The sequence below is a fragment of the Desmodus rotundus genome, chromosome 3 (assembly GCF_022682495.2).
Source record: "Desmodus rotundus isolate HL8 chromosome 3, HLdesRot8A.1, whole genome shotgun sequence".
Taxonomy (NCBI): domain Eukaryota; kingdom Metazoa; phylum Chordata; class Mammalia; order Chiroptera; family Phyllostomidae; genus Desmodus; species Desmodus rotundus.
The window spans coordinates 62,360,058-62,381,733 of record NC_071389.1 but is presented as its reverse complement, the minus strand read 5'-3'; the positions used below and the strand labels follow the sequence as shown (position 1 = coordinate 62,381,733).

The following is a 21,676-nucleotide window of genomic DNA, read 5'->3' as shown; positions in this document are numbered from 1 at the left end:
TTTCTTTCTGCTGCATAGAATTCCATTGTGTAAATGTACCATAGTTTTTTTATCCATTCGTTTACTGATGGGCACTTAGGTTGCTTCCAGCACTTAGCTATTGTGAATTGTGTTGCTATGAACATTGGGGTGCACAGGTTCTTTGGATTGGTGTTTCAGGGTTCTTAGGATATAATCCTAGCAATGAAATTGCTGGGTCAAAAGGCAATTCCATTGTTAGTTTTCTGAGGAAATTCCATACTGTTTTCCATAGTGGCTGCACCAGTCTGCAATTCTACCAACAGTGCACTAGGGTTCCCTTTTCTCTACAACCTCTCCAACACTTGTTGTTTGTAGATTAAAAGATTTTAAAAAGTTAATATAAAAATTTTAGTTCAACAAATATATTCATTAATTATAATTTGCAATAAAAAAAAGTGACCCTGGCCGGGTGTCTCGATTGATGGTAGCCTTGTCCCATAGACCAAAAGGTTGCAGTTTTGTTCCCAGTCAGGGCACATTTCTAAGTGGTAGGTTTTATCCCTGGTTGGCGTGCATATGGGAGACAACTGATCGATGTTTCTCTCACACCCATGTTTCTCTTCCTCTCTCTCTAAAATCAATAAGCATATTAGCAGGTGAGGATTAAAATAAATAAAATAAAAAGCAGTAAATATATTCAAAGAAGTGATTTACTTAAATTTTAAAAATCCAGAAACAATGTCAGTAGTCTTATATTGAGCATTACTGCATAGTAAAATTTGCAAGTAAGACTTTATACTTCCTCTATTTAAAGAACATTTAATTACCAATTCTGTTAGTTTTCTACCTTTTGCTGCATAAAAATACCACCGCCTTAGTGGGTTAAAACAACACTCAGTTATTATCTCACAGGTCAGCCATCTAGGTTTAACTGGTCCTTCTGCTCAGGGTCATAAGCTCTGCCTAAAATGTAAATGTCAGCTGGCCGTGTTATCATCTGGAGGCTTTACTGGGGAAGAGTTCACTCCCAAACTCATTCAGGTTGTGAGAAGAAATGATTTCCTGGAGGCTGTGGAAGGACTGTAGAACTGGGGGCCCTGGCTTTTGCTGGCTCTTACGAACTTCCTTTAGGTCTTGTGGACTGTCCACAGTTCCTAGAGGGCACTCGCAATTCCCTGCCATGTGGGTGCTTATTTCCTCGGGCTCAAAAGGAAGTCACTAGCTCCAGGCTGCTAGGATGGAGTCTTGTATCGTGTAACATAATCACATCAGTTACTTCCTCTCACCTTTGCTTTATTCTGTTTGTTAGGAGAAGCAGGTCATAGTCTCATGCACTCTCCCAGTAAGGATACCACACAGGGATGTGAACACCAGGCAGTGGAAGTCATTAAGGGTCACCTTAAAAGTCTGTCTGCTCTACTGACCAAACAGTGGAAATGAGCAAGAAAATTATTCACAAATTGAAGAGATCAACTAAAGTCCCTGAAATGTCATATTCTTTATAAAATAAAATTTTAAAATTGATCAAAACAATACAAGTGTATGGAAGAGGATCAGGGTCTACACAGAAGCAATAATGCAACTCTGGCATACCCATTAAAAAGATGGTTATTACATTAATGAAATTGGCAAATTGGGCAAGGAAGGTAAAAACTCAAGCTTTGTTATGGATAATAATTCTGGAAAATGGCCATTACATTTTGGTAAGGTCAGGATATTTCTAGGAGAGCACAATTTGATTTAAATTAATGGTTATAGTAGTTTAGTGGGTAAACATGAGACAGAATTTAGTAATTTATTTTATAACAAATTCTTTCAAGTGGTGAAAGAAACTGTAGGAATTGTCCTTTGTATTCTAAGTTCAAAGACAAAGGGTTTTGCCACTATTGTTCCATATTTCACAAGCCGTCTTTAAGATCATGTTTTTGAAAATGAAGATATATGGCTGCAAATAATAAATTTCATTATTAAAGGAATACAGAGCCTCTTCAGCATTAAAAGATAAAATATTATGCATGTAGTTACAAGAATTGAAATAACAACTAAATAAATGGTGAATAAACAGTGATATTTTCAATAATATAAAATTGATTGATGTTCTTCAAAAGAAAATACATGTTCGATATATACCCAAATACGATTTTTGTGGCATTGACTGTACTGTACTTCATAGAATGAGAAAATATGTCTAGATGTAGTAGGAAGTATTTCAAAAATTGATGGTACAATGATCAACATGTAAAAAGGGTAAAAATAAATCAGAAATTAAAATGAAATGCTTAACAGATAATAAAATGAGAGAAGAAATAATACATAAAACTTTTAAAAGTAGGTATTATTCATTTTAAAACTGTTTCAGGATCAGAGTCAAGTTGAAGAGCTCATATTTATTATACATATGTTTGAACTACCAGAAGGACAAGAAGTTGAAATTAATATTTTATTCTTTTTAATGCTGGTTCTAGAAAGTATAGGTTTTTTGGTAAGTAGAGAACTAATCATAGTTCTCCCCCCTCTCCCTTCTTCCTTTCCTAGGGGGTGGAGGTCAGAGTTTTGTGGGAACTGGAGAATAATTCTTCCCTCTGGGTGAGGATGGGGGCTTATCAGTCCCAGATAGCACTCGTGTCGGCAATCCTGAGTGAGTCCCCAAGGATGCTTTAGCAGTCCAGCTACTTGTTTAGGCTGACTGTTTCTTCATTTCTTCAGGAGACCTTTACTGAAATACAATTCACATATCATAAAAGTCACCCTTTTAAAAAATAATTTGGTGGTTATAGTATGTCTACAGAGTTATGCAGGCATCACACTAATTTTAGAAAATTCTCATCACCTCAGAAAGAAACCCTGAACCCGTCTATTAGCAATCAGTCCCCAATTCTCCCTGATATCACCAGCACTAGACAACAAGTAATCTGCTTTCTATCTCTGTGGATGTGCCTATTCTGGACATTTCACATTAATGGAATTATGTAATATGTCTCTCATTCTGTATTATTTCACTGAGGTTTATGGAAAATCTACTTATGATCTGTCTAAAAATCAATCATCTCTTATGTTTCAGATTTATTACAGTATTTTTCCTCCACTTTTTCCATAACCCATGCATCATAAATGTTTTCAAATACCCATATTAGCACATACCAACTTGAATGATGTATTGCAGACTTGTGAGCTTGTTAACAACAGAATTTGACTTCCAAAGACAATGAAAGCAAAATACCTGCCTGAACTTCAACTGACTTTAAAGGGAGTATGGCTACATTATGTTTGACTGCATGGATGGTTTTTGCATTATCCTCTGATTACAGAATAAGAGAAACTGCTTCTAGCATGAGTTAACTGTGTCTTAGAAATAGCATAAAATTTCCATTGTTAAACCATCTTTTCAACTTAGCTCATTTGTACTTGTACTAGTGAATGAATGATTTTTGTCAGTCTGTTAACATGTAATATTTTATACTGGGTTGCCTAAATAAAGAGTTTATAAGAATCTTAACAATATTCACAGATCAATAAATATAATCCATCACATAAACAAAAGGAAAGACAAAAATCACATGATCATATCAATAGATGCAGAAAAAGCATGTGATAAGGTACAGCACCTGTTTATGATAAAAAACACTCAGCAAAGTGGGAGTAGAGGAAGCATATCTCAACATAATAAAGACCATATATGAGAAACCTACAGAAAATATACTCAATGGGCAAAAACTAGAAGCTTTCCCACTAAGATCAGGAACAAGACAAGGATGACCAGTTTCACCATTTCTATTCAACATAGTATTGGAAGTTCTAGCCACACCATTCAGACAAGAAAAAGGAATGAAAGGCATCCAAATTGGAAAGGAGGAAGTAAAACTGTAATTGTTTGCAGATGACATGATAGTGTACATAGAAAATCCTATAGGCTCCACCAAAAAACTACTTGGCCTAAAAAGTGAATTTGGCAAAGCATCAGAATACAAAGTCAATATTCAGAAATCGAAGGCATTTTTGTGCACCAACAATGAAATATCAGAAACAGAGATCAGGAAAAAAATCCCATTTGCTATAGCAAAAAGAAAAATAAAGTACCTAGGAATAAACCTAACCAAGGAGGTAAAAGACCTGTACTCAGGGAACTACACAACACTGAAGAAAGAAATTAAGGAAGATGCAAATAAATGGAAGCATACACCGTGTTCATGGATTGGAAGAATTAACATCATCAAAATGTCCATACTACTCAAAGCAATGTATAGATTCAATGCAATCCCTATTAAAATACAAATGACTTATTTCATAGATATAGAACAAACATTTCAAAAATTTATATGGAACTATAAACAACCCTGAATAGCCTCAACAATTTTGAGAAAGAAGAACAAAGTAGGAGGGATCACAATACCTGATATCAAACTATATTACAAGGCCACTGTAATCACAACAGCCTGGTACTGGCATAAGAACAGACACATAGACCAATGGAACAGAATAGAGAGCCCAGAAATAAACCCAAGTCTCTATGGTCAATTAAAATTTGACAAAGAAGGCAGAAGCATAAAATGGAGTAAAAATAGCCTCTTCAACAAATGGTGTTGGGAGATCTGGACAGCTACATGCAAACAAATGAAACTCGACCACCAACTTATACCATACACAAAAATAAATTCAAGGTGGATAAAAGACTTATATTTAAGTCACGACACCATAAAAGTATTGGAGGAGAATATAGGCAGGAAAATCTCAGATATTCCATGCAGCAGTATTTTCACTGATACGTCCCCTAGAGCAAGGGATGTAAAGGAAAGAATAAACAAATGGGACTTCATCAAAATAAAAAGATTTGCACAGTTAAAGAAAACATCAGCAAAATAAAAAGGGAAGCAACCTTATGGGAAAACATATTTGCCAATGATACCTCAGACAAGGGTTTGATCTCCAAAATATATAAAGAACTCACACAACTCCACTCCAGGAAGACAAACAACCCAATTAAAAAATGGGCAAAGGACCTGAACAGACACTTCTCCAAGGAGGACATACAGAGGGCCCAGAGATATATGAAAGGATGTTCAGCATCACTAGCCATCAGAGAGATGAAAATTAAAACTACAACCACTTAACACTGGCCAGAATGGCCATCATAAAGAAATCAATAAACAGCAGGTGCTGGTGAGGTTGTGGAGAAAAGGGAACCCTAGTACACTGTTGGTGGGAATGCAGACTGGTGCAGCTGCTGTGGAAAACAGTATGGAATTTCCTCAAAAAACTAAAAATGGAACTGCCTTTTGACCTGGCAATTCCACTGCTGAGATTATACCCTAAGAATCCTGAAACACTAATTAAAAACAACCTATGCACCCCAATGTTTATAGCAGTGCAATTCACAATAGCCAAGTGCTGGAAGCAACCTAAGTGCCCATGAGTAAATGAAAGCATCAAACAATTGTGGTACATTTACACAATGGAATGCTACACAGCAGAAAGAAAGAAGGAACTTCTTCCTTTTTCGAGAGCATCGATGGAACTGGAGAGCATTGTACTGAGTGAAATAAGCCAGATGGTGAAAGACAAATACCATGTGATCTCATCTGTAAGTGGAGCCTAATCAACAAAACAAACAAGTGAACAAAGTAAAACCAATACATGGAAATAAGGAACAAACTGACAGTGACCAGACGGGAGAGGGGAGGGAAGGGGAGAGGGGACAGTCTTAACAGGGATAAGAAAGGAAGGATCGTCAAGGAACATGTATAAAGGACCCATGGACAAAGTCCATGTGGGGAGGGAGGATTGAATGTGGGAGGTGGGGGTGGGTAGGGCAGGGGAGAGTAATGGAGGGGGGAATGGGGACAACTTTAATTGAACAACAATTAAAAAAAGCCTAAGAATCTAACATTGTAGTACTATTTTTTGTTAGCCTTATAAATGTTTTAAAATAAAAAATATTAAAGTGTTTACAGTAAGTTATATAAATCATTTTTAGAGTAGCCTGGTAAATCTTTAGAGAAAAACTGCAGTATGTAAAGTCAGAGTAACTGAGTTATTACTTTACAATAGAGTTTGTAATGAGAAAGTGTATTACTTTACTAGTCTTCATGGTTTTACAATGTAGAATTCTCAGTGGGCATTTGGGAAGCTTAATTTTCAGTGGCACCACATTTTATGTCTGCAGTGTTTGTGTGCATTAAGCCTTTCCCCAATAAAATTGCACTTAAATGTTTTTTTGCACGTTATATTGTGTCTTGTAATTGGGAGTTAACAGTGTTCAGCACAGGGGAGCAGAAATAGAGCACTAAGTCTGCGATCAGACGGACTCTTTAGTTCTCAGTCCCACCCGTCATAGGGAGTTCAAGTGACTTAACCTGTCTGTGCTTTAATTCCCTCAACTGAAAAGTGAAAACACTAGTTCTCATTCATTCAACCTGTTGTGAAGATGAAATGAAAGAATGTAGAACTAATAATGTGTACAAAGCCCTTAAAGCCCTTAGCACATGGTAAGTGTGCTAGCACATGCTTCGTGGTACTAGCCATTTCGGTCTCTGTGGTGTGAGTAGAGGAACAGCATAAAATAGCAGACATAATGGATTGGTCAGCTAGAAATCTTGGTTGCGTTCCCCTCATTCAATGATTTTTATATAATGAACAAATTTCTATTTTCTCCAGCTTAGCTTTCTGTACATATTATATGGCATATGAAATAATTGTTATGAAATAGAGAAATATTGTACTTAACCAACTCAGTGAAGTGTTGATGCAAAAGAAATACACATTTTTGTTGCACTACCATTTAAGGATTAGAAAATAAATATCTTCTATTACTAAATTTCTTACCAGAAAGCACAGCAAAATTGAAGTCTTTATCTATTTTAGGTTTAACATTTCTCTCTCTTTCCCCGGGCCAGGGTTTTCCAGGTGACTTTGGAGAGAGAGGCCCTGCGGGTCCTGATGGCAGTCCTGTGAGTAAATTGAGAGGGTCCGACCTCGCAGTCTAACATCGCTCAGACTGCACAGCAACCCTGCTTGCCCACCTCATTACCATATTCATGAATAAGCACTGTGGCCAGTTTCAATACCACTGTGCACATTCCAGTTTGTACTTTTACAACATGAGAAATAAACCAAAGATGTTTAATGAATATACTGTATCTTGAGAGAGAGTCGCTGACATTATTTTGACCATGTTAAATGTGACTGCTTAAGTAAATATTAGAAATATATGATCACAATACTGTGTTGCATATTGGTGGGGAGGGGGAAAGAAGCTTTTCATATAAATGAAGGACTGACAAGTCTCATGTAAAAATTGTGCATTTGGTGACTGTTCTTTTGGACTCAAATATGTCATTGACTAGCCTTTTGAATATTTTATAGAGAAATCTTCTTTGGGATTGTTCAGATATCTGTGTTCAGATTAGGAAGCCACCCTTCAAAAATGATTTTAATTATATTATCAAAGAATTATGATGGATTGCTGTTTTTTCATACTATTGCATAGGTAGAAATATCTTCATTTTTCCCCCTCAAAAAGCATCCAATAGCTATTCCCCCAGTTTATGCCATGCACACATTTTTTCACAAAATTTTAAGGTAAAATTAGAATCAACCACAAAATTCTTATAGCCTAAATTAGAAGAGTTTCTATATTTACACATATGTAAATACTAGCATTTGTTCTTAAACAAAAATATTTGAAACTAGTTTCTTTTTATTTCTTTTCATAAACTATAACTGTATTAGGTTATTTAGTGAATTTAGCCAGTTTGATTATAATAGTATCTTAAGTAGAATATTTACTATCTTATTCTTGCCGTGATTCTGGGGAGCTTCCCATTTCAAGCGTAATAAAGTAAGCGTTACTTACTGTTTTGCTTTAATACCATTTATGTTGAAATATGTGCCACTTAATGACAGGGATGTGTTTTGTGATGTGCATTGCAGATGATTTCGTCATTGTGGGAGCATCATAAAGTGCACTTACACAGACCTAAATGGTACAGCCGAGTACACACCTTGGCTATACAGTACAGCACTGTTGTATGTGCCGTTCACTATGGACTGAAACGTCCTTATGAGGCACATGACTTGCATGCCTAGTGTGAAGCCTAAATATTAAATAAGGTCACACTTATTTAATATTAAATATTGTTTAATATTTAATATTAAAGCCTAAATATTGAATAAATGTGATCTTATTTAATATTTTTTCAGTTAAATATGCATGAAGTTTGTTGGGGTTGGACTCCTGCAATATTTAAAACTTTCTGAAATCTGCTCTTTATTTTATTTTTTAAATATATTTTATTGTTTATGCTATTTGTCCCATTTTTTCTCCCCTTTATGCCCCTCCACCCTGCACCCCTCTCCCACCAGCATTCCCCCCACTTAGTTCATGTCCATGGGTCATACATATAAGTTCATTGGCTTCTCCATTTCCTATACTATTCTTAACCTCCCCCTGTCCATTTTGTACATACCATTTATGCTTCTTATTCCCTGTACCTTTTCCCCCATTCTCCCCCCTCCCCTTCCCCACTACTTCTTGAAAAGCATTCGAGTCTTTAAAAATCTTTAAAATGTAAGAATAAACTGGATATTTTCAGTTTATTGATTCATAGTTCTCTATATTTTATACTATATCTTTGCTTAAAAACAATTTGAAATACAAAAAAATAAGAGACTCTTCTTGAACCTTATATCATGTAAATAATATAACACAGACATGGAGTGGATTATAAAGACTATAATGTTGAGTTCAAAAGACTATCACAAAGACCCATTGCAAATCAACTAGAAACATTACTGTTGATAATTTAAAATGTCACTTAAATAATTTAACAATGTTGGTGATTTCTTACATTTATATAGTGCTTTATGAAACATTTAATACCTTTTATATATGATATTTTTAACTGTGATCTTTACAATGAGAACAAATTTTCCTGTTTGATAATGACAAAACTCATGTTTAGAGAAATTAATTTGCTTCAAAAGAGTTGATAGTACTTTAAATCATCTGAAAATGCTCTTCTAACCCTAAATGCTGACCACCTGTCTTTTATGCACTATGTGGGCTAGTTATGTCTATAATGCTGATTATGAGTGGGGTTTATTTTCTTTATTGGGTACATAGAGAAGGCTATACCTAGGTTGGGTGGTAGTCCTCGAAGTCAAAAGCATGAAGCCAGGAGCACTTCTGAGGAATGTAAACTGCCACCAGAGATTTACACTTCTTAGGAGGATGCATGAGAGTAGGGAAGTTTTAGAAATTAGCTGTAGAAGTAGTTAAAATTTGATATGTTTTTTCCAAAATATTTTTGTCTCCATCTTCAGAAAATACGCTTAGTATTCTGGAGTCCTGTTTAACTGATCATGCACATTTCTCTTCCCTAGGGACTTGTAGGTAGCATTGGTCCTCCTGGGTTTCCTGGGCTTAGAGTGAGTATCAGATATCATCATTCTTATAAAATATTTCCTTGTGAATTTATATTTGTTAGATATGTTTTAAAACTTTAGAAAAATGACTTTAGTGTCATTGTTGGATTTTCACCTTGCTCATGGGTAATTTCCTAATGCAAATTAGACTAATAGTATGAATCAAAATACACTTTATGATAAGCTAAAATAAATTTCTACAGTTTATGTGTATATATGTATTTATGTCTGTCTCTTTAAATATTACTTAATCAAGAACCAGTTTCTTCACCCTGACCAGTGTGGCTGGCTCAGTTGGTTGGGCATCATTTGGCCAGGTGAAAGGTTGCCAGTTCAATTCCCAGTCAGGGCACATGTGTGGGTGGTGGCTTTGGTCCCCAGTTGGGGCTTTTATGGGAGGCAGCGGATTGATGTTTCTCTCTCACATTGATGTTTCTCTCCCTCTCTTACTCTGTCTTTTCCTTTCTTGAAAAAAATAAACAAAATATTTTTTAAAAACCAGTCTCTTCAGAAGTATAAGACATAGAACAGCCATTTCTTTCCTTTGAGAGATTCCGTCTGACCATCTAATCTGGACAGACACACACAGTTCTGAACAAAAAACATGGCATCTGTAGACTTTATATATGGAATGAAATTGAATAATTGGTTAGGAAAACCATCCTCAACAAAAGATAGGAACAGGACTTCACCAGTGCCATTAAACATTTAAATACGTAATTTACTTATTAGACTAAAACTATGTGACTATCTTGTTTGTCTACTTAATTAGTTTTTAGACAGTGATTTCAACTCTTTGAGTTTCACTTGAGAGTCTAATGTAGGCAAAGCACAGTCTGGTATAACCTATTCTGTGCAGGCCAAAACAATGTACTACAGATATGTAGCTTTCTGATCATTTTATTCGTTGGGGTGAACAGACTGCTATTTCTGATATATCTTCACAAATACATTTCTCCCAGCCAAGCTAATGGTTAATGACAGTGATATGAGTTGCAGATATTTTATATATATATTCAGAACTATACACTTTAATATTCAGCTGAGCTAAAGGCAAAGTTGAACACTTTATGAAATATAAGGAGCTTAATGAAAATAGAATCTTAAAAGTAAACTATTTATATCCATATAAAAGTAGGACATGACCATGGGCAGAGATAAGATTTTTCTTAAAAATCAATTTAGAGCTTACTCTAACATGTGAAGTAGGTAATTAAAACTCTATAGAGTTCTATGCCGTACATTATAGCCATAATATTTTTAGTTTGAACTTGAACACAGGTCTTCTGACTCCAAATTTAATGTTTTTCCCCCTTAACTACTCCAAGACAAAAGGTGACAACTTGGGCAAAGGAATACGTCAAGAGTTCAGTTATTGGAACTATGGTAAAAATCAGAATAACAAGTTCTAACTTTCCATTTTGGGATAGCAAGAGTATAGAACTGAGAGTCAAAGAACCTGAGAGAGTGTAAGACCTTTAAACTGTTCTCTTACCTAATAGTAATATAGTAATAATAATAAAATCAGCAGTAACAGCTCACTTTTATTTAGTATTTTCTATGTGCTAGTCACATGGAAATGTGTTATGCCATTTAATTCTCAGAATGACCCAAGATCACTTAGCTCATAAATGTTGAGCCTGGATTTGAAGTCATGTGATCTATAGCCAGACTCCAAAATTTACCCTTTGTTCTATGACACCTTCTTAAAGATTATGTTACCTTAAAGTGTATACTGCCAGAGGAGATTTTGTTAGGCTTCAGGAGATGCTCTATGTAAAGGTAGAGCCAAAAGGACCATTTTTTCCCTCAGAACTTAGAATGGGGTTAAACCTGTAGGTGGTAGTCAGTGGCCTTATTGATGGGGACAGAAAAGAAGGAGGGGAAGGGAGTTGTGCTCCAAAGATACTCTTTGTGCCTTCATTTAACCTATTAGCAGTATGTTGGTTAACTCGAAAGCTGCTGTTATTATGCTTAGGATTAAGACCAACATTCTTATCATGGCCTAAGATGTCTAGACTTTTGTTTTTTGTCTGCATCTTGAGCACATAGCCTGTGCCATCACAAAGCTGTTCATTCTCGGTGTCGCGCCGCCTCCCTGCTAGATGGCCATTGCACTTGTCTGTCTGCCTGAACACTCCACCTCCACTTCTCTGCCTAAGAGTTAACTCTTTCTCATTGTTCAGTTCCAGGACAGAGCACAGTGCCTGACACATACTTGTGCTCAGTACAGATAACTGGGTTTTCTGTCCTTTCTCTTTCTCCACTCACCCTTTGGTAAATGGGAAATATTCCACAAGAATTAAAAGGGCTAATGACTCTTACAATCATCCTTGTAATCCTCATCTCTTCTTCTTCTACATTGACACAGATGGTGTTTTGTACTCTGCAAAATACTTTCAAGTGCATGTCTCTTATAAAGTAAATAGAGCAGGTATTACTCCCTATTTTATGTTTATTAAATTTTTAAATCAAAATAATGTGAGCACCTACTATGTATCAAATGCTGAACTAGATACTAGGCCTAAACATATAAACAAGATGACTCCTGTTGTTGGCAATGATTGTAACCTAGAGGCATAGAGCTAAAAATAAGCAATATCGTACGACATGATTACTGCTATGATGGACTAAAATAAAGCCACTGAGAAAGGAGCAACTTGTATTATCTCAGAGATTTAGAGTGGGCATCTCAAAGGAGATGTCATGTAAGCTGTGTCTCGAAGATGTGCATGAATGGGGTAAAGAAAAGGCTGAAGGGCTCTGAGACAGGAGAGGGGAGAAGTGGAACGTTTGGGAGATAGAAGAGGAGGAGCAGGACTGCAGCCTGGGCAGTTTGGGGCCATGAGAGCAGGTTGGAAGGAAGTGGCATTTTGAAGATAATTGGGAAAGATGTGGAACTTTTGTATACATAGTAAACGAGTTTATCTGCTGGCCCAGAACTGCAGCTTCTGCTTTATCTCTCAGGTGTTCCCTTCTGGCAAGTTTAGTTTCTGATGAGATGATATTGATTTTTCTAAATTATTTTTCCATGCAGTAGATTGTTATTGTCATTTGATTTATTAGTTAATGGCAGTGATTGTCTCCTGTAAGTGCTGGTGGGTATGGTTCAAAAGCCCAATATGGAACTTACAGCCTTTTCCACAATGTGCTCACTCTTATGAACTCTTAATTGGCCAGTGGCTACTGTTTTTATATAAAGAACCTATCCTTAGGTCTCTATTTTTTTTTACTTAATTTGACTCAAAAGTTCTCTGTTATTTATCACTGTGTGCGAGGCCCTTCTTTTTTTTTTCAAATTTCAGAAGAAATGCAACTTTTTATTTATTTTTTATTAATATTTTCCAAGTAAATGGATTTTATTTATTTAACATTTGTTTATTGTTGTTCAAGTACAGTTTTCTGCCTTACCCCCTCCCTCCTCCCCACCCCAGCCCTCCCCACCTCCCTCCGCTGTTTCCACCCCCTCCTTGTTATTGTTCATGTATCCTTTATAATTGTTCCTGAAAACCCTTCATCCTTTTCCCCTATAATCCCCTCCCCTCTCCCCTCTGGTCACTGTCAGCCTATTCTCAATTTCAGTGTCTTTGGTTATATTTTGCTTGCTTTTTCATTTTGTTGATTAGGTTCCTGTTAAAGGTGAGATCATATGGTATTTGTCCTTCACGGCCTGGCTTATTTCACTTAGCATAATGCTTTCCTTTTGCATCTGTGCTGTCGCAAAGGGTAGGAGCTCCTTCTTTCTTTCTGCTGTATAGAATTCCATTGTGTAAATGTACCATAGTTGGTTCTTCTTCTTCTGTTGCTATATCCCAGACACTCTCAGCTAAGCTCCCATGCATGAAATTATTTCTTCTCTCTACTTCATCTTCTTGTGGAAGAGAAGTGTGGTAGGTAGAAATTGCTGAAGGACCTTCAGGTTATCTTTGTGGAACTAAAAACTGCTCTTGAGCCCTGACTGGTATAACTCAGTGGACTGAGCATGGGCCTATGAAGCAAAGGGTTGCTGGTTTGATTCCTAGTCAGGGCACATGCCTGGGTTACAGGCCAGGTCCCCAGTGGGGGGTGTCCAAGAGGCAACCACATATTGATGTTTCTGTCCCTCTCTTTCTCCTTCCCTTCCCTTCTCTCTAAACATAAATAAAATCTTTAAAAAAAAACTGGTCTTGAGTTATCATGGATAACTTTCACAAGACTATAGTTTTTCAGAGTAAGATTTTCCACAAACTTGTGATATGACACAGAATATTTGATGTTTCTTAGAACGTTCTATACTAATACCATTTTACTTTTTAATTCCCTATTTTACTAAGTCACTTAAAATGTATGTTTTTTGATATCTTCCAAAACATTTACCAAAATAAAATTTAATATTATATTGCCTAAGAAAAAACTATAGGATGACAAAGAAATAGTTGCTTATAAGCTATTTCTCTGCGCCTTGACCAGTGTGGCTCGGTTGGTTGGCCATTGTACTGCAGAGTGAATGGTTGCCGTTTGATTCTCAGTCAGGCCACATGCCTGGGTTGCAGGTTCAGTCCCCAGTGGGAGTGCGGGCAGGAGGCAAGCAATTGATATTTCTCTCTCACATCACTTTTTCTCTCTTTCTCTTTCTCTTTCACCTTCCCTTCCCCTCTTTCTAAAAATAAATAAATAAAATGTTTTTTTTAAAAGTAGTTCTTTATATACCTACACACATCTTTGCTGCATAATTTCTAAACAGTTGTTTATTGAATTTTTAACACTGTCATAAGTTTTAAATCTGTGAACTCTGAATAAACTAGCCTCTGTAATTATAAGAACAATTTTTCCTTGTGACAGAATTTGTCAGTGATGTATCAGTATTGCATTTCTCTTTATTAAGTTAGAAAGTATCACACTTTGTCTCTCATAGCTCCATGTACTTTAGGATTAAGCAGTTGGAAATCATTTATCTCAGTTATATTTCACAGACTTTAGGACTCACCCAAAAGTAAAGATGTCATATTTTCCATTCTGAAATTTGTATTATATAAATGTAGACTATTAGAAATGCTCCATTATGTTGGGAGATGGAGTTCTAGAAATCACTGGTTTTAATTTTATTATTAAAGTTAATTACTTCCTCCAGTATTCAATCCATACTTTATTTCAAAACAATTATGTGCCAGTTATCATGTTGGGTCTTGGAGAGTTAAAAAAATGAGTAAAACATGCTTATGCTCTCACAGATTGCACAGACTGGGAAGAGCAAAAGAGTGTGGTGCGGTGTACTCAGTAGTGCTGTAGACGGGTATTCCAGCAAAGACAGACATATCTCCAAAGGCTTGGAGCGTGTAAGGGAGAGCATTGCAGAGAGTGGAAAACAGTCATTGTGGCTGGAATGCAGGATATGGAGGAGGGAGAAGGGCAGGGAGGGTGGAGACAAGTGGAAGGAGATGACGCTGAAAGGGCTGGCGGAAGCCTGCTAGTGAGCGCTTGGGATCCTATCCTAAGAAATGTTCATTGTAACTAAAAGGGGCAACGTTGTCAGGATTGTCACAAATACACTTAAAAGTTCCTTAACATTTTGAAGCCGTAAAATACAGGTTTAAAGCAACTTGGTGTCAGGGTGGATGATGAAGTGGTAGCCAGGCGCAGAGAGGTAGCAAGAGAAAGAAGTAAAATGAAGGCATCTGTGACAGGAAAATGATATCTGATCCCCAAACCATCAAGAGACGTCCGCCATTTTTTTCAAATTTTGTTTTCAAATACCATTATTGTTCCTGCCATCCTTTGTCTTCTATGACACCATGTGGAAGGAGTTTTTCTAACTCTCTTGCTTGCAAGAGATGATAGTGGTAGTTATGTTTTTGAGGAATCTTGCATTGGAGCATTAAACTAAAAACCTTGGCATTGATGACTGTATCTTTTCCCATTATGCTCACAAACATTACATAAAAGTGCATGAGATAAGCCTAGAAGAGTAGAGCCTTTTGTTGACTACTCAGTTTACCCCTGAAATCATGGTAAATTTTCCCATTCTGTAAATTCAAATTATGAAATAAAATCATTGGAAGTCCTGGCCCATAGTGACTGCCCAATAAGTATTTGCCAAGTAAGTAAGTGAAGTAAAAATCTAAGACATTCATGTAAAGTATTTATTGAATTCTTCCTGGGAACATGGTACTAAACTATTTTCCCTGTTTTCAAGATATTGTCTAGTTGGAAAATATTTCAAAATGAATGTTATGGACATTAAGTATCATAGAAGCTCAAGGAAAGAAAGGATCCCTGTGGACTAGACCAGTATGAGAAGGCTTCAGGAAATAGAATGCACTTTACTAAAGTTTGAAACATGGGTATCCTTTCTAAAGGTGGAGAGAAAAAGAGGTTGTTGAAGAATGGTGTACACGTGGGAGCTTAGCAAGATGAGCTGTTCTGGGTTAATTAATTCATTTTACCATATTCTCTTTCTTCAATTTTTTCTCATTTATTGATTTTAGAGAAAGAGACAGAGGGAGAGAGAGAGAAACATCAATTTGTTGTTCTACTTATTTGTGCATTCATTGGTTGCTTCTTATATATGCCCTGACCAGGGATTGAACTCACAACCTTGGCATATATAGAGACAATGCTCAGACCAACTGAGCTACCTGGGCAGGGATACCATACTCTCTTTCTAACATTGGTGGATATTTAATACCTTTCTTTCTCATTGCTTTCTAGGGTGGTGTTGGCCCAGTGGGAGCGATTGGACCTTCTGGAATTCCTGGCCCAAAGGTATGGCTCTATTTGCCTAATGGATATTTAACTTTAATTTCTCTGTGATGTCACAAAATACCACTTTTATTTTTTAGGGTCTTTCAGGGAATAAGGGCCTACCTGGAATCAAAGGTGATAAGGTGATTTAAATATTTACATTATCATAGAAATAATTTCTTATTACGTTTGTTGCCAGCACAACTTATAAAATATTTTGTTTTAATATATGAGATCTAATCTGTACTATCAATTATATAATTTTTCTCAGAAGTAGAGAAAATAGAGAAGTTAATCTTCTATTATTAAATTTGCTTTCTTTTAATTTTGCCATGTTTGCAAAGCTTAATCGTCTTTGTGTGAAATGTGCTCTGTAGGGTGAACAAGGCATTGCAGGAGAGCCGGGAGAACCAGGGTATCCTGGAGACAAGGTAACTTTTTTTTTTTTTACCATTAATTTTAAGCCAGAAAAAAGTACAAATTCTTTAAAAAAAATAAGGTAGTCATTATTTTAACCATATATTTTGTTATGACATGTATCAGTGTGGTTTTATATTCCTTGTTTGCAAAAGTTTCCTCAGTTTTTTAAGAATACTGGCATGAATTCTCTTTAGGAGCTTGAAAATACAGTCATGCGCTGCTTAACGACAGGGACACATTCTGAGAAACGTGTGACAGGTGATTTTATCTTTGTGCAAACATTGCAGAAAGCATTTACACAAGCCTAGGTACTATTGCCTACTGCTTCTAGACATCAAACCTGTACAGCACGTTACTTTGCTGAATACTGTAGGCCCTTGCAACACAGTGGTCCCTATTTATGTATCTAAACATGTCTAACATAGGAAAGGTACAATAAAAATACGGTATAAAAGATAAAAAATGGTACACCTGTATAGGGCACATTCCATGACTGGAGCTCGCAGGACTGGAAGTTGCCCCGGTGAGTCAGTGAGTCAGTGAGTGAGTGGTGAGTGCGTGTGAAGACCTAGGAAATCCCTGTAAACTACTCTACACTTCGACTACGCTACATTTATAAAACGACGTGAGATTAAATCAAGCACAAGAGAAAATAATGCAATCAAGACTCAGTAAGCAAGATGTATGAGGCTGCCGGTATAACATGCATACTGTTTACAGCAATCCTATTTTTTATAAGTAGAAAGAATAAACTCTAAAATAACAGGAAAAGGTATAGTTTAGCAGACACATATACCAGTAACAGAGTCACTTGTTATCATTATCAAGTCGAATGGATTATACATAATCGTACGTGCTATACGTTTACACACCTGGCCCGCAGTAGGTTTGTTTATGCCAGCATCACCACAAACACGACTAGTGCATTGCACTATGATGTTGGGACGGCTGTGATGTCTCTAGGGAATAGGAAATTTTCAGCTCCATAATAATCTTACAGGACCACTGTGACATACACGATCCGTTGTTGACAGACACGTCATTTGCAGCACACAACAATAGAGGTACGTGTGCCTTTTGTGGTATAACAGCTATTCTCTTCCCTCGACTCTTCTTTTCTCTTAGGGCGCTACTGGCTTTCCAGGACCACCAGGCATGAGAGGAAAGCCAGGACCTTCAGTAGGTTTGAACTTTTGCTTTGCTCTTTCTGGTGAAGGGAATGCGTACCGTGGCATGTCTTGAAACTGGTTGGTATTGAGTATCAGAATGGTATGTAAGCCTACCAGGCTGGAGTTTTCTCCCTGAAGTTTTATAATATAGCTAATCCCTCCAGTTTTCAGCTCAGATCTGTAGACTTTTGGATCTTACTCTCCCCACTTCCCTCAGGCCAAAGCCAAATTTCCGTGAGCCCTAAAGATCTCAGTTGGTCATCATTAAACTAAACAGAAAATATAAAATATCTTACATAATATTTTAATTTTTCCAAATATCTGTTTCATTATGAAACATTCTGAAAAAAGTATTATGCTCTCTTGTGGGTCCAAATATTCTAGTTCCTTTTCTTTTTTTAAACTCTTCTGCATCAATTAGTTGAGAAAAAAGGATATCTTATATTGTAGTTAACATGAAACGTAACAAGTTATAAAACTAAAATTACTGAGTAGTTAAATTATTTAAGTAAAATGATTAAGCGTGAGTTAAAGTATATCTCTGCATGTTAAAAATCACAATAGTTATTGTAGTTAACATTGACTGAGTGTTTACAAAGTACCAGGCACTATTCTAAGGTCTGTACTTCTGATTTAACCCTTAAAACAATTATATGAAGTTGGTACTATTATTACTCCTGTTTTACAAATTAGGGAAACCGAGACACAGAGAGTTAAATAACTCGTTCACGGTCCCACAGTTGGTGGCCACCTGGGAAAATGTAATTAATCACATATGTCAGAGCCCACCGTCTTAATTGCTGTCATACTGTTTTAGGATTTAACATTTTAAGGTTTAGTGCTTTAATACTGATTACAGCTCTATGAAGGTGAATGTTATTGTAGATAGAAAAAAATAGATGTAAAATTATAATTTATTAATATAGCATTAAAATATATACTTCAGAGAGTATCGCTTGAGCCATTAGTCATGTTCCTTCTAACTCTACGCTTCTGTCACAAGATTGCTTTTGCATCAAAGGAAGCAGCATGAAGTTACAGAGCTCTATGTACCTCATTCTTTATGACTTCTAACAGTGGCAGCATTTCACATACACCACTCAGGTATTATTTAATTCCAAAAACAATCAATATTTGGCATCTGTCAAATGAAATGGTGGTGGTAAGCTTTGCTTTTACTAATTTATCACCCTGGACTCAGAGTAAACCTGGTCAGCCATGTACCCAGACTTGTGCCCTGGAGTTGAATCTCAAAACTCCAAAGTGCATAAAACAAGGGGAGTAAGAACAGGAAATGAGGCTAAAAAACAAAACAAATTGAACAAAACAAAACAAAAACCCTTCTATTTGTCAAGGAGACTTCTCTAAGCTAAAGAAAATGCAGAGCCTATTTCACCTTCAACACATTATCTTAAAATCCTTGGTACTTTTCCTCTGGAATAAGTCAACTAGCAACTCTTGATGTGGTTTTTCCAGGGCAGTGATGCAGGGAGCATGAGATAGTGAGAGCAAGTAAGGCTTTTACTTGCTTATTTCCTGCCTTTCTGTGTTCTCCTAGTAAAAAGCTAATGTCAGCAGGGATTACTTTCGTAGATGATAGCTGACCATCTTTTGTTTGATCAGATCTTCGAAAAAATATACTTAGGACTGAAGGTAGGAGAGAAACTTATAAATTAATATTTATGAAATGCCCTTGTCTTTGGTTTCTCACTTTATTTGTCACTTTTTTATATCTTATTAATAGAAAATATTGTAGAGGTTTGACCTGGAAACTCTCCCTAGTTATGGAAGGAGAGACACCCGTTTAATGAAAAATCGCTTACACACAATCAGTTATCATGTCAAAAACAAATTGCACAAGTTGGTGCCTACCCTAAAGCATCTGTTTACTGTCATGGGAAGAATGTCAAAATCATAGGCATGTATTTTTTACCTGATATATCCTGCTCTTGGTTTCATGTTATCTAAGAGTTTGGTATTACTCATACTGTTTCCAAACGGATCTAAGTTTAACATGAGAGAATAGTTTCAAGATAGAAGAGGTCCTGTTTTGGAAGGTTTTTGCATTCTGGAATAGGGAGGCCTTTGCTCTGCAAGTGTTTAAGAACTAGAGAAAACTGCCAATATAAAGTTAAGAAATATTCTTTCCTTGAAACTGATAAAACTATTACATTAATTATATTATATTACATTATTTAACTAGAAGTTGTTGCCATTTATAGAGGTTTACTTAATCATTACTGAATTCCCTAAAAGTTTCTTGAAACTCAGTTTTTACAAATGAGTATTGATAAGGAAACTTTCAGTTGAAGGTTTTGAAAATGAACTTTTGAAGAGCAAATAAAGTTATTCCACTATTTATGTTTTTAAATATCTGATTGTCAATCAACTTTTTTGAAAACCAAAGCCTAGGGTAGTGTTACTTCTTTTCCCCCTCAAAGCTTATATATTTAGCTTCTTGTCTGGATGTGGCCACTAGAGGGCCCCAGTGAGAACACCATCGCCATCTCTAAGAAAGGTTCTTGTCATTTTCAGAACAAGACTCCTCCTAGATACTGATGGTGATTGATTATGATTTTGTTTATTTAGGAGAACTTAAGTGAACCTTTGAATAATGTATTTTGTTTATCTATATTGATTGCAGTGGTTGCATTGTGTACTGTTTTATGTCCATATACTCTAGCACTATGTGAGAATGGATTTAGTACATATGGAAAGCTGCACTTTACTTCTGGAAAAGTGGATAAACCCATCCTGTATATTGGGTTTTATATAATCTGAGGCCTATTTGAATCAAGTTGGAAACTCACACAGAAATATAATATGACAGAGATAATGAATTCAGTAGTTTTTCTTGTGAAGACAGGGGTGTCAGACTACTGGCCTTTCTTGTTCTATGCTTTTGTCTCTTGAGAGTGTTGCTAGCCCACTCTAGTTTCAGGCTCAGTCCCCACTCCTCTTTCATCTGACTTTCCTCTACAGCCCTGATTTCACATTGCTATTCTGAATGTCAGAAAATGGCTTCAAAGCTATTGAAGCCAAATCCTCAAAGTTTTAATTAAAGAATAAAAATAATCTAGGAATTCTGTGCATCATCCAAGAGAAGAGAGAGGCCGAGAAAAGAAAGATTAATGGTTATAAAATTGATTAACATTTAATGAGTGCTTTCTATGTGCCAGGCACTGTGCTTAGCACTTTACATATATAGTCTCATTTACTCCTCACAGTTGACTGTGTAAGAATGTTAGTAATGTTATTATTCCTATTTTATTGATGTGAAAACCGAGACTTAGAGAAATTAAGCAACAAGCATTTAAGTCCAGGTGATTCTTAATTACTTAATCAGCACCCCCCTTATAGTAGCAAAGGAGAGGAACTTTCAGAGACAGTCCTAGGACTATGGTTGTCTACGAAGCAGTTCTTAATCTAGGGTTCCCTACGTTGTGAAGTCGGAATTTGTGAATCTGTGGGCAGCGTGTACACATGCACAGTTTTTTTCTTGATTTGAGCATTTAACTCATTAAATTGTTTGTATGTCTAACACTAAAGAATAAATATATGTTACATCCATGCATACTTTACTTAAGTTTTCCACACTCATGGTTGCAAATTAAGTCTTTCTGAATGGTTGCTACAGTTTTGTTTGACAATATACTGAGTGTTGTTTGCTGAAATGTCAGTACAAGTTTGCATGGCATAATATATTGAGTGCTGATTGCTCACCATATGTCTTTTCCCCTTTAAACTGTACTCATTCAATTAATGTTTATATTTTTATTTCCTCTATACCCCATTTTAGGGCCAACCAGGTGACCCAGGACCCCAAGGACCATCTGGCCTTCCAGGACCAGAGGTACAATGTGGGTGGGAAGATGATAAATTTGAAAGAAAAATTATAGAAATTAAATTTGATTGGTAAAACATGTTTTTACATAATAGGTTTAAGAAAGATTCTCTTTAAAGTTTATATCTTTGTAAATAGTTTG

General features: G+C 36.2%; 1 protein-coding gene across 1 annotated transcript in view; it reads left to right on the top strand.

The window, feature by feature from the left end:
* The window catches only part of COL24A1 (collagen type XXIV alpha 1 chain), a 307,987-nt gene that overhangs the window by 72,552 nt on the left and 213,759 nt on the right, over positions 1-21,676 (top strand). The window contains exons 12-18 of the mRNA XM_024565351.4: positions 6,852-6,905; positions 9,340-9,384; positions 16,069-16,122; positions 16,200-16,244; positions 16,479-16,532; positions 17,647-17,700; positions 21,490-21,543. Coding sequence (XP_024421119.2) covers positions 6,852-6,905; positions 9,340-9,384; positions 16,069-16,122; positions 16,200-16,244; positions 16,479-16,532; positions 17,647-17,700; positions 21,490-21,543 — 360 coding nt within the window. The remainder of the gene's footprint in view (positions 1-6,851; positions 6,906-9,339; positions 9,385-16,068; positions 16,123-16,199; positions 16,245-16,478; positions 16,533-17,646; positions 17,701-21,489; positions 21,544-21,676) is intronic.